The sequence below is a fragment of the Phaseolus vulgaris genome, chromosome 4 (assembly GCF_000499845.2).
Source record: "Phaseolus vulgaris cultivar G19833 chromosome 4, P. vulgaris v2.0, whole genome shotgun sequence".
Taxonomy (NCBI): domain Eukaryota; kingdom Viridiplantae; phylum Streptophyta; class Magnoliopsida; order Fabales; family Fabaceae; genus Phaseolus; species Phaseolus vulgaris.
In genome coordinates, this window is record NC_023756.2 from 41548676 (window position 1) to 41566468 (window position 17793).

At 29.5% G+C, this 17793-nt stretch overlaps 2 protein-coding genes across 2 annotated transcripts; one reads left to right on the plus strand and one right to left on the minus strand.

Annotated features, from left to right (window-relative positions):
• Nucleotides 1-1179: 1179 nt before the first annotated feature.
• LOC137837693 (uncharacterized) lies at nt 1180-3665 on the plus strand. Its single transcript, XM_068646795.1, has one exon. It carries the CDS (start codon nt 1574-1576, stop codon nt 3512-3514), a length of 1941 nt encoding a protein of 646 aa, XP_068502896.1. The 5' UTR covers nt 1180-1573; the 3' UTR covers nt 3515-3665.
• A 5876-nt stretch (nt 3666-9541) lies between these two features.
• On the minus strand, nt 9542-10751 carry LOC137838836 (uncharacterized). The gene is made up of 2 exons (XM_068648056.1): nt 10551-10751; nt 9542-10099 (listed from the first exon to the last, which is right to left on the minus strand). The coding sequence occupies exons 1-2, from the start codon at nt 10749-10751 to the stop codon at nt 9542-9544; spliced, it is 759 nt and encodes a 252-aa protein (XP_068504157.1).
• Nucleotides 10752-17793: the final 7042 nt, after the last annotated feature.

The following is a 17793-nucleotide window of genomic DNA, read 5'->3' on the forward strand; positions in this document are numbered from 1 at the left end:
ATTTAAAAATAATTTATCATTATATTAATTAAATTATATATTATTTTAAAACTAAAATATTATTGATATCTAAAGTGATTTATATTATTCATAAAATTTGATATAAAATTTTATAAAATAATTTTCAAATCGGTATCTAAATTAAATACTAAAATTTTAATTATTAATATCTTATATTTTAAATTAGTATTTAAAAAATATAACAAAAAAAATTAAAATATAAATTTTTTAATAATTAAAATTTTAGTAAGTAATTACTTTATACCTTATTAATAATAGAAACTATTTTATATATAAATAATATTTTTTAGTTTATAAAATATCTCTAATTTAATCAATATAATAATTAATTATTCTAATCTTCAAAATTAATTTTTATTTAATAATTTTTTATAATATATATATATATATATTACAATTTACATATAAAATATACTTAGGTTTAATAATTTTTAATATGATTAAAGTCTCTTTTCTACTACTTCAATATAATCATGAATAAGTGATCAATAAAAAATGTAATTTATAAAAGAAAATACATATGATTATTTTTGGAAACTTCTTGATACAGTGACTGATTGGAATGCCAAGAATAAAATCTTAACAAATAAGAACAATAGGATAAAAACATAAATAAAAAGTGTTTTATTTAATAGGACAATATCTCACTTATCTTTCTCTGAATTGAACCTCTGAGCCTTACACAACTTAAATAAAGACCACTTTTTGCTTCCACTCCACACAACACTAACAAACAAACCATGACCAAATCTCATTCTTCAAGACCACCAATAATCTTGCACCAATTACTTCTTATCAGAAAACCAGAAACTATGAATCCTTTTTTTCTGTTCCTATGACTGAATCATGATCTCATTTCTAATATTGCTCTGTGAAAAAGATGGCTTATTTTAATTTTTAAACTGTAACTAGTTGAGATTAGACTGCAATTTGGTGCCTTGGTCTCTGATTATATAATTATACATGTATGACCATCATCTTAAATATCTTTCTCTCATCATTGCCTATGTCAAATGCATGATTTTTATACAGTTAGGGGTGATCACTTGCAATAATTTAATAGAAATGAACAAATCAGAGTGACCAAAACAACAAAAACAATTAGTATTCGAAGGGAACTGTGCAATCCATCAAAGTACAACTTAGCAAACACTTCAAGTAAGTGCAACAAGAAATATATAAGTTTTTTAAGTAGTTCTTGAAAGGAAATTTTCAAAATCATATACACATTACCATCAATAGACCAAGATAAACGGTTCTGATTGATTGGCTATGTCAACTAGGCAAAGGAAACTATGCAAGACCAAGTCCAAATTGAATTGCATGACCCTTTCGATGGTTTCAACTTTCATCATACATTGCCGTATCAGCCAGCTAAATCCAAACTAAAAATATTATAAACAGAAAGAATAGAGATTCCTTTATTATCTTTATGTGCTTTTCTCATATGCCGAATGGCACAAAGCATCAACAAATCCAATAGGTAATAGCTGTTGAAATGTGAAACTATTACATATATACCAATTGTCTGAGAGTGCAACAACAAAAGAAAATGCAGACCCTTAATGAAGCCTCCCAAACGTGCCCTCAGTGTTGTTGCAGCTGCACAACCCCATTTTTCAACTCTCCAATTTCATCACACAACACAAAACCACCACAACAAAGGAACAGTTCTGCTGAGTGGCGCCACAGTTTTGCAGTCACAACAACATCTATATTCCCAAACACTCAATTTACCAACCATGAGTCTCTTCCATCACTTCATGAATCATTCAATGAGTTCACCAAAGTGTACCCTCAGTATTCTGATACTGAACAAGTTGACTATGTTAGAGCCAAGGACTATTTCCACCTGTCACTCTCCAACCAAACTTGCCTTGATTACATTGGCATTGGCCTCTTCTCTTACTCTCAGCTTCAACACCATGACACATCAAAAAGCCAATTACCCTCATCTTCAGTTCCTCAAACACCCCAATTTCAACCTAGTTACTCAGATAGTATTCCTTTCTTTAGCATCTACTGCAAGACTGGTAGCTTAAAGACTCTGTTGCTACATGGGGGACAAGACTCAGAATTTGAGGGTGCAATGAGAAACAGAATCATGAGTTTCCTTAACATATCAGAAAAGGACTACTTTATGGTTTTCACAGCAAACAGAACCTCAGCTTTCAAACTTGTGGCAGATTCATACCAATTCCAAACTGGTAGGAGGCTTCTGACAGTTTATGACTATGAGAGCGAGGCGGCGGAAGCAATGATTAGTTCCTCAGTGAAGAGAGGCGCCAGGGCCATGTCAGCAGAGTTCTCATGGCCTAGGCTAAGGATTCAGACAACAAAGTTGAGGAAGATGATTGAGAGTAAGAGAAAGAAGAAGAAAAGGAAAGGCCTTTTTGTTTTCCCACTTAGTTCAAGAGTGACAGGAGCAAGATATCCTTATCTGTGGATGAGCATAGCACAGGAGAATGGATGGCATGTGTTGGTTGATGCATGTGCATTGGGGCCAAAAGAAATGGACTGCTTTGGCCTCTCTCTCTTTCAACCTGACTTTCTTATTTGCTCTTTCTATAAGGTCTTTGGGGAAAACCCTTCTGGATTTGGATGCCTTTTCATTAAGAAATCTGCCATTTCCAGCTTGGAATCTTCCCCTTCAGCAGGAATTGTCAACCTTGTACCAGAAAAGCAGCCTCGCCAATCATCAGATTATTCTTCAGGCACTGACTTAGAACTTATGCGCAATACAACACCGACATCCCCACATGAAGAGAGACCATTTCCTTTGTCATCTTTCTCGGGACCAATGCAAACTAAACAATCTGAAATAGTTGAAGAAGGAGAAGAACCAACTGACTCCAATCTAAAAGCTCCTCAATGTTCTGAAATTGAGGAGATACAAGAGCCAGTTCAGACCCTTGAGAAAAGTAATGTCCAAGAAAGTTGCATCCAATGCGGGTGCTTAGACCAAGTGGATTCTTTGGGCTTGATTCTCATTTCTAACAGGTCAAGGTACCTTATTAACTGGCTGGTAAACTCTATGTTGAAGCTTAAGCATCCTAATACACAAGGGGTTCCTTTGGTCAAGATTTATGGTCCAAATGTGAAATTTGATAGAGGGCCTGCTTTGGCATTCAATATATTTGATTGGAAAGGTGAAAGGGTTGAGCCTGCGCTTGTCCAGAAACTGGCTGATAGAAGCAACATCTCTATCAGCTATGCATTCCTGCATCATATTTGGTTTGCAGATAAGTACGCAGAAGAGAAGGGAAAAGTCCTACAAACCAAAGTGGTCGGAGACAAAGGAGTGGTAACAACAACCAACAAGAAGAAAGATACTGTTGGAATCACTGTGGTCACTGCTGCATTAGGCTTCATGGCTAATTTTGAAGATGTCTATAAGCTTTGGGCTTTTGTTGCTAGATTCCTAGATGCTGACTTTGTGGAGAAAGAGAGCTGGAGATATATTGCCATCAACCAGAAAACAGTTGAGGTTTAGTTTATCCATTGAGTTTCATTTATTCTTCAGGATTGTGCTTAAAATTTCATGTATATGGAAATTAAGGATTAATTACATACACTATTCATTCATTTGTATGATGAATTCAGAAACTGTGGATAATTCATAATGTCAAATATACTTTGATTCTTGTGTGCTGTCCTAGCATATTAGATTATGGCAGGTCCATAACTCTAGCAAACATTGAAGGCATTATCTCTCTCTCTCCTTTCTCTTACAAATCTTATGAAGAGTCACTCCTTAAACAAAAAAAATTAAAAATCAAAGCATATTTCCACGAGAAGCTAGCATCACATCACACCATTGTGTAACTATGCTTTCTTGATAGCTAGGATTAATGTTTTCAACATTTGAATTTTTAACTCTTCTTAAGCAGGCCTTTTATTGACAAGTTAGTTTTAAGAGCATAAATTATTTTTCCAGTCCAATGGTGCTGAGATCCCACATCACCAAGTGTGTAAATCTCACTGTATAAGCTGGTTTTATGAGGTTGACTTGTGCTTAAAGTCTACTTTTTAATATGATATTAAAGTCATTTTAAATCTATCCAAGTGATTATTTCTTAGGCTTATAAAGTCATGCTATTGTGTCGTCATCCATAATATAATATAATGAAGAGGTGTGCTAGAGATTAAGAAATTTCATAATAAATATAATGGTCATATTTTAGACAATAATTTTTAAACGTTTATTGTTTGAAAAAAACATTGACTACTCCAACCTACATTCACCTAAACAACGGATAGAAATTCGTTGCCTAAAGGATTAGGCAACGGGTTTTTCAGTGTAGACTAACTCCAATTTTTTCATTATTGTTTAAAGTCATTAATATTGTAGTTACACTATGAAATAGTGGTGTTTCTACTCATGTTATTATTGTTGGTCTAACAACTAAATATGAAAAAAAAATTGTTGTGGTGTATAAACGATAATTATGTTTTTAGTGAAGACCAACTTAAGTTTAATATTATGTTTAATTTTTTTTACAAAAAGTCTAGGGCCTAAGATGAAGAAGGTAGAAGTTATATTCCTTTGTGGGTTTGACAAAGTCCCAAACAAGAAGGAAATAACCTTGAAAGTTCCCTAAACCAACACTACTCGTCAACTCTCGGACATAAAAGATACCTTCAATGCAACTCATCACAATCATTTGGCACACCATCATGTGTGTATGCTTGAACATTTCAAAACCTTAAATATTTTTGAGTCTTTATACATAATTATTATTATTATTATTTTATTTATAAAAGCTTTCATATTAGATATTATTATGAATTTTTTTTTATATTACATCTTTTATAGGATTTTTTATAAAATTATTTAGGAAGAATGAAAAAAAATCATAAATTAAAATTTATTTTTAATATTAATTTATGTATAAATAATAAAATTTTAGATAATTTATAAAAGAGTTCTACAAATTACTTTTTATATAAATTAACTTTTAGTTTAAGAAAAAAACAATTATCTTATTGCTTTTGTTTTTCTCTTATAAATTTCTGTTGAAAAAGTCTTTTAAACATATTGTTTACATAAACTTTTGTGGATAAGATTAGGTTTTGGTCTATCCTAGTGCAAATTTCTTAATTTCTTTTCTTATGGAACATGATAATGGGCCTAGAAGACTTTATATTTTTGTTGTGTATTGTGCCGAATACATGTTTACTTTGTTATATAATGATTATATATATATATATATGTTTTTTAATACAAAATTATATTTTGAATGTTTAATTAATAATTAAAATTGTAATATTTCTTCAGTTTTAATTATTATTATCTAAAAGATGAAAGAAACTATTGATTGAAAGATATAGGTGGTTAAAAAAATGAAATGCACAAATAAAGATAATAAAAATGATTGTTCGAGAGGATTGAGACATGTACTCTTTTTTAGTTACAAGAATACAGTGTGGAATCATATTTAAAATAAAAAATATAATAGAAAGAGTGATTAATTTATAATAAAGGAGTAAATCAAATTAGTTAGACTTTGACTAATTTGATTCGATTTTTAAATGTGACAATAGACTCTTAATAATTTCAAAATTTTTGTTTTTGTTGTGACTAATAATTTAGTTTTTACATATTTTCTTCGGATATTTTAATATGGAACATCGATTGCTTTTCTTTTAAGATACTTAAAAACGGTAAGCATGTGTACTTCATGTTGCTGATGACTATTAGAACATATCAATATATCATAAATGAATATCACGATTTAAGTATGGCTGAAAGATCAAACTAATATAATTGATTAATATAATTAGAGGATTAGTCACTTTAAATTATATAATTATACATTCATAATTACTATATCTAATTTTTATATATCATCATCTTTATGGTCTAATGATATTTAAATCCCAAATCAATTTTGGAGAATATTATTGCACGTGAAGTTGATATAAATAATTATTATTTATTCTTTATAGTTAGTTTATTCAATTATATATAATCAATGTACGGTCAATATAATTATTTTTTTATTAATAAAACTGAAGTTCATTATTATCTATGTTTATCATTATTTATAAGCAACATATGTAGATCCTTTTAGTGAGCTCGTCTTACTTGAACCATATTACTTTCTCTCACAAAGAAACACTTATTCATGTGAAAGACCTCTCACTATTTGAGTGGTAATGCTTTAGAGAATTAATTCGACTTCACTCACTTGAGTTTGTTGGTCACCAAAGTAACCCTGACAAGTTAGTAGGAAAGTGAACTTTAAACCTAACTCAATCTTATAAAATTAGTTTATAAGACGAGGTTTGCACCCACTTATATACTATTAAATGTCCTTAACTCTAGTCGATGTGAAATCTCCAACACACACCCTTCACGCCGAGACCTGTCAACTCGTGCGTGAGACTACATATTTATGGGAAGTGAATTTTAAGTTTAACTCAATCTTATAAAATCGGCTTAAAAGATGAACTTTGCATCCATTTATATACTATAAAATGTTTTTATCTCTAATTGATATGTGATCTCTAACATAAGTTTAAGAAATATTAAACACATCGCCTACTTAACACTTAAGTTACCACATTGCTACATGAGCGAGAATATATGATTGCATGGTTTAATGTGTTTCAAAATCTACATGTTCCTATAAGAAAAAATATTATATTGACATTTTTCTCACTCTAATCTATAAGTTATTTCTTGAACGAGACACTTTATCGCTAAAGTGATTATAATGTTGCTCGAGCAGTTACACTTAATATGTGTAACTATTACACTCAACTTAAGTGTTGCTTTAACGACACTAGTCCAATGTTTTAGCAATATCCATCCAAAAACACAAATGTCATACATGCAAAATATCAATTACAACACATATATTTAAAAACTTCAAAGCATGTTAGGCTCCAAATATTTGTTGTATTATGTGCTTAAACTTTTAAAGATATATTTCAATTTTACAACAAAACAATTATAATATATATATAATTATATTCCAACATATACATCCATTTAATAAAAATACATTTTTAAATGATAAAGAATATGTTCAGACTATTTTAATCTAAGTTGATACCTCCTTAGAATATAATTTTTCAATATAACAATTCACTTATCAAATTTTAACAGTAGAAAATGTTGAAGAATAAAATTCTAGAGAAATAAAACTTATAATGAAATAAATAAAATTTTATTATCTATTTATAAACTTTTTATTATTTATCTATTAGAAAATTTATTTCTAAAGAAATTTTCAATTCTTTAAAAAAAAGATTTAAACATTTATTTAATACTTACGTTACAAAATAAGGTAAAAGTTTGTTTACCAAAGTTAATTAATTGATAAACTTTTAAATTAGGTGAAAAGAGTTGAAATTCTAAAAAATTGCAAACTAAAAACTACTCGACCGAACTGAAACAGATAATAAAAGTTAATTGGCATAGTATAAAAAAATGGCATGCAATTAATTATTCGATTATATATAACATTTACATTTATTTTTTATCGTCTCTTAAAATTCAGGATAATAAATCTTAAAATTCCATAATATAAAAAAGTGAAAATTTGGGGATTTTTCGTAATCCTCTCAAATTATAACGATAAAAAAAATAAAAGAAAGTTTTTAAATATTTTTTTAAAAAGTAAAATTTCAAATATGTCAATGGGAATAAAAATAGAGAAAATATGAACTCATACCCTGGTTAAAATATTTATAAAAAATAAATTACGAATCAATAAAAAAAAAGTTAACGTATGTACAAACTTATTTTAGTTAAATAAGCTCAATGGTTTGTTAAACACTCTAAATGTTAATCAATGAAAAGAAAAAGTTACTAAAATGTGTTACTGAGTTCATCATAATCCTAAATTCCTTTAGAGTATAATTTGATTTTATACTAACATTGTTTAAATATATGTTTGAGAATGAATTCATTTTCTAAACATGTCATTGGAAGAAAATTATTAATAAAAAGTTCATTTTAAAGATAATTAATGTCAAATAATTAGTAGCTAGATAATTAATGTCAAATATTAAATAAAAACTAATTTAAATTTTTTTATTAATAATAAAAAATAATTTATAAAATAGTATCTAACTTAATCAATATAATATTAATTATTTTTAAAAAAAATTAGTTATTATCTAATAATTTTCTAATATTGGATAAAAAAATTATCTATAAAAAAAGAAGTTTCTAATTTAAACTTTCTTAAAAATAAAAATAAACAAGATAAACTTAATGTGATATTTACTTTTTATTCCCATAAAATATTGCATAAAGTATTCATTTAAAAATAAAAAATAAAAAATTGTCCTAACTCTTTCTAGTAACACTTCAAAAATTGTATTTAACTATTACAATACAAGTTCTACATCTTCCTATATAAGTTTAGAATTTTTCAAAACATTTCTAATACATGATTAGAACTTATAGAAATACAAATATTTACAATATAAGGTTCAAAACAATATCCTAAAGCCCTCCAGACCCTCTGACACCTGTATGATCATTTATTCTTGTACGTAATACAGTCATCGCAGTTCACAACACAATAAGAAAAACAAGGGTAAGCTAATGAAAAGAAATTTCATAATATACTTAAAACATGCAAAAAGAACCAATCAGACTAATAATTTATAAACATTTCTTTACATATTGTCCCGTCAAATTTCAATACCAATTCCGTCATTCATATATACCATATATGGATCTATTTTCAATCACAATTACTGGATTTTATTTCAATCCATACACTTTGATTTAATTTCAATCACTCTGACTACACATGAATCTGTCGTCTTCCAGAAGACTCATTGAATATGCCCATACCAGAGACTAACATCTAATCCATACATCAAGGATCAGAATAAGTTCAAACATCCAATACCAAGTGTCTACAGCGGAACCCGGCGTGTATGAACTACCTCATCAGTTTCTCACCACCTGATATCTTAGTCTATATGACTTAGATCATCAGTGAAGCTAGAAAGTATATCTGTTAAACATAGGCTTTTGATACTTAATGTACTATCAAACAACAACTCGTATATTATCCCAAATGTATGACATTAATTTCATACAATTTTCATTATTCATATATAATACATAACATTTAAAAATTCATAACATTCAAGAACCTTTCCAACATCAAAAACAATATTTAACTTCCAAACTATCAAAATCTATTATTTATGCATGTTCACACAACATAAAATCAAACAATTTTGATCAAATAACATCTCTTCAAGAGAAATTGAAACTTGAGACCACGTCCTCTCCACACCCAGATTTTCTAACCTAGGGTACTATTGAAAGTTGAGAGGATTAATTTTCTCAACTGGTCCCACCAAAATTGATGACTAAATCCTAAAGAAAAATAGAGAATAAAGGATCTTTAAAGAAAAAATGAACTTACTATATTTGAAAATCTGATTGGGTAGGGGGGGGGGGGGTTCTGTATTTCTTTCTTCTTATTTTTGTTTAGGGTTACATTATCTCCAACTACAAAAAATTTCATCCTCGAAAATGAACTTACAAAAAGAGATTAGGGTATGATGCTCGTATTTCCTCTTCAATTTTCCAGGTGGAATCTCGAGAGATGAGATCCCACAATACTTTCACCATGGGAGTACTTTTTCCACGAAGTTGTTTTACTTGTGAATCTAAAATTCTAATTGGCTTCACTTCAAATGACATATTTTCTTTCACCTGGATTGAATCAGACTCTAGTATGTGGTTGGGATCAGGTACGCACTTTCTTAGCTGGGATACATAAAAAATATTGTGAATGCTAGCTAAAGGAGGAGGCAAAGCAATTTCATAAGCCATTGGGCCTATTATCCTGAGAATTTGATAAGGTCCTATAAACTTAAGAGTCAATTTCTTAGATTTGATTGCTCTTCCTACACCAGTGAATAGTGTAACTCTAAAAAAGACATGTTCACCCACAGAGAATTCCAAAGGTCTTCTTCTTTGGTTTGCATAAGATTTTTGCCTCTCGAGAGATGTTTTCAATCTTTTCTGAATCGTTTTGACCTTCTCATTGGTTTGTTGTATTAGTTTTGGTCCAATTACCACATTTTCACCATCCTGAAATCAACATAGAGGTGTCTTGCACTTTCTTCCATACAATGTCTTGAAAGGAGTCATTTCTATGCTTGCTTGGTAATTGTTATTGTAGGTGAACTCTACCAAAGGTAGAATTTCATCCCAATTGCCCAAATGATCTAACACACAAATTCTAAGCAAATCCTCTAAGTAGTGGATAGTTCTCTTTGATTTTCCATCAGTCTGAGGATGGTATGCTGAACTAAGTCTGAGTTTAGTCCCCAAAGCTTCTTGAAGTGTTTGCCAGAATCTGGAGGTGAATCTGAGATTTTTATATGATATTATGTTGGATGGTACACAATGCAATCTGACTATTTCATCTATGTGAATATGGGTCAACTTTTGCATAGAGATTCTCAAATCTATAGGTAGTAAGTGTACCGTCTTTGTCAACCTATCCTGACCCAAACAAAGTCATGCTTCCTCAAAGTACATGGTAAGTGGGTAACAAAATCCATTGAGATATTGTCCCACTTCCATACTGGAATGCTAACTGAGTTAACATGCCTCCAGGTCGTTGATGTTCAATCTTTGATTTCTGACAAGTCAAGCAAGCAACTATAAACTTGGCTACATCATTCTTCATGCCATGCCACCAATAAGACTTCTTGAGATCTTGATACATCTTGGTCATTCCTGGATGTAAACCGAGTTTGCTTTTATGACCTTCAGATAACACTGTTTGCTTTAGTTTATTATCCTATGGTATGCATATTCTATTTTTGAATCTCAAAATACCATCCACTCCTAAAGAGAAGTCGTTAGCTTTATCAATATTTAATAAGCCCAGAAAGTTCTTTAATTTTGAATCTTCCAAGTGCTATTCCTCCATCTTCTTCAAAAATTCATTAGTTATAACAAGTGTATTACAACTAATGCAATTCGAAGACATGGAAACCTCCAAATTCATACTATTGAAATCTTGAATCAATGCTAGCTCTCTAATCATAAGCGACGACATTTGTATCTTTTTACGACTCAACGCATTTGCAACAACATTTGCCTTCCCAAAATGGTATATTAGCTGGAAATCATAGTCTTTCAAAAATTCAATCCACCTCATATGCCTCATATTAAGCTCCTTTTAATCAAACAAATACCTCAAGCTTTTATGATCACTAAACACATTAAAACTAACACCATAAAGAAAATGTCTCCATATTTTTAAAGCAAAGACAATTGTTTCCAATTCTAGATCATGAGTTGGATAGTTTCTTTCATGCATTTTTAACTGACGAGAAGCGTAGTCAACAAATTTCTTATTTTGCATCAGAACACAACTCAATCCCTGATAGGAAGCATCACAGAAAACTTCAAAAGACTGATTGGTATTAGGGATTGTCAATATAGGAGCGTTAGTCAATCTTCTTTTTAACTCATCAAAGTTTCTCTCACATTGTTCAGTCCATGCAAAAGGGTGATCCTTTCTAGTCAATTGGGTCAAAGGAGCCACTATTTTAGACAAGTCTTCTATAAATCTCCTGTAATATCCTCCTAACCCCAAAAAGTTTCTAGTTTCTATAACAGTTTTAAGACGTTCTCACTTAAGTACAACCTCCACTTTAGAAGGATCTACTGATATTCCCTGTGCAAAGATAACATGTTTTAAAAATTGTATTTCTGACATCCAGAAGTCACATTTTGAAAGTTTAGCATATAATTGTTTTTCTCTCAAAATGTTCAGGAAAGTTCTAAGATGTTTTGCATGTTCTTCCCTTGTACGATAATAAATCACGATATCAGCTATGAACACTACCACAAACTTATCAAGGAAAGGTCTGAATATTTGATTCATATAATCCATGAAGATAGTTGGAGCATTGGTCACACCAAATGACATAACCAGAAATTCATAGTGACCATATCTTGATCTGAAAACAGTCTTTTGAACATCTTTCACTTTTACTAAAATATGGTGATAACCTGAGTGCAAATCTATCTTAGAAAAGACAATTGCCCTATGCAACTGGTCCATCAGATCGTCAATTCTAGGGTGAGGATATTTATTCTTGATTGTTAACTTGTTCAACTGTTTATAATCTATGCATAAACAAGATGAACAATCCTTCTTCTTCAGTAATAACACAAGAGCTCCCCATGGAGAAACACTAGTTCAAATGAATTGTTTCTCCAATAAGTCTTCTAGTTGTTTCTTCAATTCAGTTAACTCTGTTGGTGCCATTCGATATGGAATAATTGACACAAGGTCTACTCCATGAATTAAGTTTATTGCAAACTCTATCTCTCTTTTAGGTGGAAGTTCAAGAATCTCATCAGGAAATACATCCATAAAATTATGAACAACAAACATATCTTTTTGTACTTTATCAGTAACTATAGAACAAGCCAAGAGTACAAAACATTTTGCACCTTCTTGTATCTCTCTCTCATACTGCTGAGTTGAGATAACCTACATTCCTTCTAATTTAAGGAAAATTAACTTCTTCTGACCACAACCTATAAAGAAATGATTAACAGACAACCAATTCATTCTCAAAATAACCTCCAAATCTTTTAGAGGTACACAAATCATGTTGATCTTGTATCTCCACCCATCTATAATTATTGGACACTTAGCACACATAGAAGAAGTTACTATAATACCTTATGTTGGTGTAGATACCACAAACTCGATTTCTAATTCTCGGATTGACAAATTAAGTTTCTTAGCACAATCAAAAGATATAAAAGAATGGGTTGCTCCATAATCAAACAATACAGATAACTGTGTTCCAAGGATAGCAAATACATCTAACAAGGCTATCAGATTGCGAAGCTTCGACTACACTAATGGCAAAAACTTTGCCTGCTGCTTTGGGTTTCTGATTATTATTCTACTGCACTCCAGTATTATTTGGGGCCTCAAGTCTGGCAAAACATTCCTTCGTAGCATGACCATATCTATTACATTTATCACGTGTAACGTTTGGCACTGGATGGGGACAAAGTTTAAGTATATGTTCCCCACCACACCTAAAACATTTGACATTTGGTAGCAATTGAGAAGTAGGTCCTCCATTCCTGGAGAATTGAGGTTTGGAATAAAGCTTCTTTTTATCTTCATATTTGGGTGTGCTTCTAGAAGGTCCCCCACCATCTACAGCTTAATAGCTCTACTACTACTATTTGTTAGACTCTCCACCATCTTTGCCTTCTCCACCAGAGTAGGGAATTTTCTAATGGACATTGGGACTACCACTTCCTTAAGCTCATGTCTTAATCCAAACTCATTTTTGCATCTCCAAGCTTTAGTCATAGTCTTGGTATAAAATCTAGTCAGATGTTTGAATCTCGTAGCATACTTAGTGACAGAAAGATCTCCATGCTCTAGTTGCATGAATTTAATCTCCTTTGCATATCTAACATTCTCAAGAAAATATTCCTCCAAGAATCTTGCTTTGAAGTTCTCCCAACTGGCATCTTTTCCTCTATCTTCCATCATTTGCTTCATGCTTATCCACCATAATTCAGCTTATTCAGTTAGTACATAAATGGTATAGGATAACTTCTTCTCTTCAAGACATTGAGTAGCTTCAAGGTTCTTTCTATGTCTCTCACCCACTGGTCTGCTTCATCTGGATTTACCTTCCCATTAAATTTGGGTGGATTGTGTCTCAAAAAAAATCCTCCAGACTAAAGATATGGGGTTGTTGACGAAATTGAGACGTTTATGTACTAATCTAGTTATTTCTAATTGATGAAGGGTGACCTGATGTTGTTGTGCCATACTAGCACTCTGTTGTTGCAAGGCTATTGCCATAATCTCTATTGCCCGGGCTAAGTTGGGCATATCTACTGGTGGAGGAGGAGCAGGTAGTCTACGTGCCATCTTCTAAGCACATAAAGAAATGGGTTAGGAATGACTAAAAATTTCCAACTACATCTTTAAGACAAATTAACTTAAAAGAAATAATCACACAAAACAACATCGAGACTTATCTCTAAAATGTACTCTAATTATTTAGAATTATTATAGAAATCGTGGTCTGCTATAGGGGAAACCCCTGAATCTAAAGCTACTTGGCATTCCAATCCAGTTCCAACAATGCATTTTTTGGACTGAGAAAGCGGAACTGCTTGACGTTGCATATTTGAACTCATTAAAGCTCCATTCGCATCATTATGTTCGATAAAAGGAATCAGAGAAACTCCAATAGAAAAATATTGGAAGGGATAAATACTTCGAAGATGAACCTGTTCCCATGCAATCGTAAGAAATGATCATGCGTGTAGACCCTCAACACTCCATCAAGATTCTTTTCATTCTTAATACTTTCATCTTTATTCATAACAACTAGTTTGACTTAAACACAAACAAGATTTCAAAAAAAAACAACTTTGTCAAACACATTATTAGAAACTTTTAACTAATTATTGACACTAAAATTAAACAAAAATCTACACACAAGAGAAACATGATAAACCCACTACCCTCAGGTCATCCTAAGATGAACCAGTCTGATACCATTAAATGTAACACCCAAAAATTACATCTAACTATTATAATACAAGTTTTACATGTTCCTATACAAGCTTAGAGTTTTTCAAAACATTTCTAATGTATCATTAGAGCTTATAGAAATACAAATATTTACAACATAAAATTCAAAACAACATCCTAAAGCCCTTTAGACCCTCTGAAACCTGTATGATCATTTACTCGTGTACGTAGTACAATCATCCCAGTTCACAACACAACAAGAAAAGCAAGGGTAAGCTAATGAAAAGAAATTTCATAACATACTTAATCCATGCAAAAAGAACCAATCAGACTACATTTATAATCATTTCTTTAAATGTTGTCATATACCAATTTCATCATTCATATAGCCCACACATGGATCTATTTTCAATCACAATCATTGGATTTTATTTAATCCATAACACTTTGATTTCATTTCAATCACACTGACTACACATGAATTCATCGTCTTCCAGAAGACTCATTAAGTATGCCCCTACCAGAGACTAACATCCAATCCATACATCAAGGACCGGGATAAGTTCAAACATCCAATACCAAGTGTCTAGAGCGGGACCCGGTGTGTATGAACTCCTTCATCAACTTCTCACCACTTGATATCTTAGTCTATATGAGTTAGATCATCTGTTAAGTTAGAGGATCTCTATTAAACATATGATTTTCATACTTAATGTACCATCAAACAATAACTCATACATTATCTCAAATGTATGACATCAATATCATACATATTTAATCATTCATATACAATACATATCAAAATCTCTAACAATATTTAACTTCCAAACTATCAAAATCTAATATTTATACATGTTCACACAATATAAAATCAAACAATTTTATCAAATAACATCTCTACAAGAGAAATTAAAACTTGGGACCACGTTTCTTCCACATCTAGATCTTCTAACCTAGGATACTATTGAAAGTTAAAGTTAGTTTTCCTTACCTTAATTGCTTGCTTTCCAAACAACCTCTAGAATTTTATCCCCTTGGTCTGTATAAGCTATATAAGTTATCCAAACAGAACATAAAGTCAATATATAGTAGAATAAGTTGAGAGGATTAATTTTCTTAACTGATCCACCAAGATTGATGATTAAATTCTAAAACAATAGATAATAAATGATCTTTAGAGAAAAATGAACTTATTCTATTTGAAAATCTGATGAGGTACATTGATGTTTATGTGTTTCTTTCTTCTTCTTTTTTTTCTTCTTTTTTTACGTTGTTAAACTTCTTCAATCGAAAAGGCCATTCTCCAATGCACCCTAATTAAGAGTATGCAATGAATCATAATTAACGCTGAATGTACTAAGTCACTAACTATTACCAGATCCAATTTAATAACATTTATTAGAAGAATTAACGAAAATTAAGTTTATTACTTTGACTTTTTGCTATTTGGTAGTATTTTTTATGAACCCACTGGTCTGGAGATTCATTTAAGTATTCATTAGTTTGACTTTTTCCTATTTGGCAGTATTTTTTATATAAAGATTCATTTATGTATTCATGAAACAAATTTAAGCTAAAAATCAATCTTGAAGAAACTAAATAATAAAATTATTAAATAGAATTTTTTGAGAAAAAATAATAATTAATTATCATATTAGTTAAACTAAAAAATTTATTAATATCTAGATAATTTCTATTATTAATAAAATTTATAAACTAATTTTTAAATTAATTTTTAATTCGTTAGAATATTTTTAGCTATAGAATAACTAAAATTTTAGTAACTAATTTCATACTTTAAAAACTAATTTAAATTTTTTATTAATAATAAAAATTATTTTAGAAAGTAATAATTTTTAAAATAGTATATAATTTAGTTAGTATAGTAATTAATTATTTTTTTCTCTAAAATTAGATTTCTCTTTAATGATTATCTTATAGTGATATAAAATCAATTTTATAAATTAAGTTATTTATAAACTAGTTATAATGTAATATATATATATATATATATTTATATATGAATAAGCTTATTTAAATATACCTTAATATATAAATATAAAACATTTGATATTTAGCAAAATTTAAAGGGACTTGTAATATTAGATAAAATAGAAAATAAAATCTGCAAAAACAAAAGTGGAAATATTTTATAAAGTACTCATCTTACAAGAGTGCAATTTTAATCATTTAATTTTTATTTTTTAAATCACTGGTGTGCTCAGATTTCAATTTCAATGAAACATCAACTTTTGTTCCCCTTTATAAAAAAAAATCAAACTTTGTTCCTTGTTCTCAAATTTCTTCATATCACAGTAGTGTGATTAGTAATTTTAGTATAATTGTTTAAACAAGTTATATATTGTTAGTAAAAATTATGTATTTATTGAAAGAGTGGATTTTTTTAATAAAGTTAATTTAAAAATAATATATTTATTGTTATCTTTATTAAGTTTGAAACAATATTATGAGTTTGAGGAAGTACTCATTTAAAAAATTAAAAAAAAATGGAAATCATTGAATAAAAACTTGATTGATTAATGTTTTAGGTTTGTTGAGAAGTCAACAACCATAAACTGATATAATAAATAACATTTATTAGAATAATGAGCAGCAATAACATATGGATAGTGGTTAAGTATCATGTGTAAGAATGAAAGGAGAAGAAAAAGTAATAAATATGATGAATTGATCTATGAAAAGAAAGAAAGAAAAATAGATAAAGAAATAAAGTGAAGTCTTGGATGTCAACTTATTTAAAAGGAAAAAATTCTTTTGACATTACTATTTAAAAATACATATATTCTACAACTATTTTATAAAACAAAATATTATATTATAATAAAATAATATTTTTTTAGACATCAAATGAATGTAATTAATATCAACCTACCATTGTCCTACTTAGAATGACACGCTTCAGATATATAACATGAATTTTAATAAATAAAATAAAATATATATTAATAATAACTTTAATTCAATAAAATATTCTTTTTACATTTTAAAGTAATAGTTTTTTTTAACACTCTAAGATGTATAATGATCTCATAATAGTCAATTGTACAAATATAATATATATATATATATATATATATTAGATATTTAATCTTTTAGGTCATTTTAAAGTGAGCTACTTGGTTTTATAACATATTAAATATAATTATATAAAAAATTAATTACTAACTTAAGAAAAAATAAGTCATCAAATAGAAGATAATTATATATAAATTAC

What these genes read in the sequence shown, in the direction of transcription:
- LOC137838836 (XM_068648056.1), bottom strand. Translation starts at nt 10,751, where the DNA reads ATGACCAAGATGTATCAAGATCTCAAGAAGTCTTATTGGTGGCATGGC. An exon ending in TTTTGTTACCCACTTACCAT is followed by an intron (nt 10,100 to 10,550) that starts GTACTTTGAGGA and finishes TGTTGATTTCAG; the next exon opens with GATGGTGAAAATGTGGTAAT.
- LOC137837693 (XM_068646795.1), top strand. Translation starts at nt 1,574, where the DNA reads ATGCAGACCCTTAATGAAGCCTCCCAAACGTGCCCTCAGTGTTGTTGC.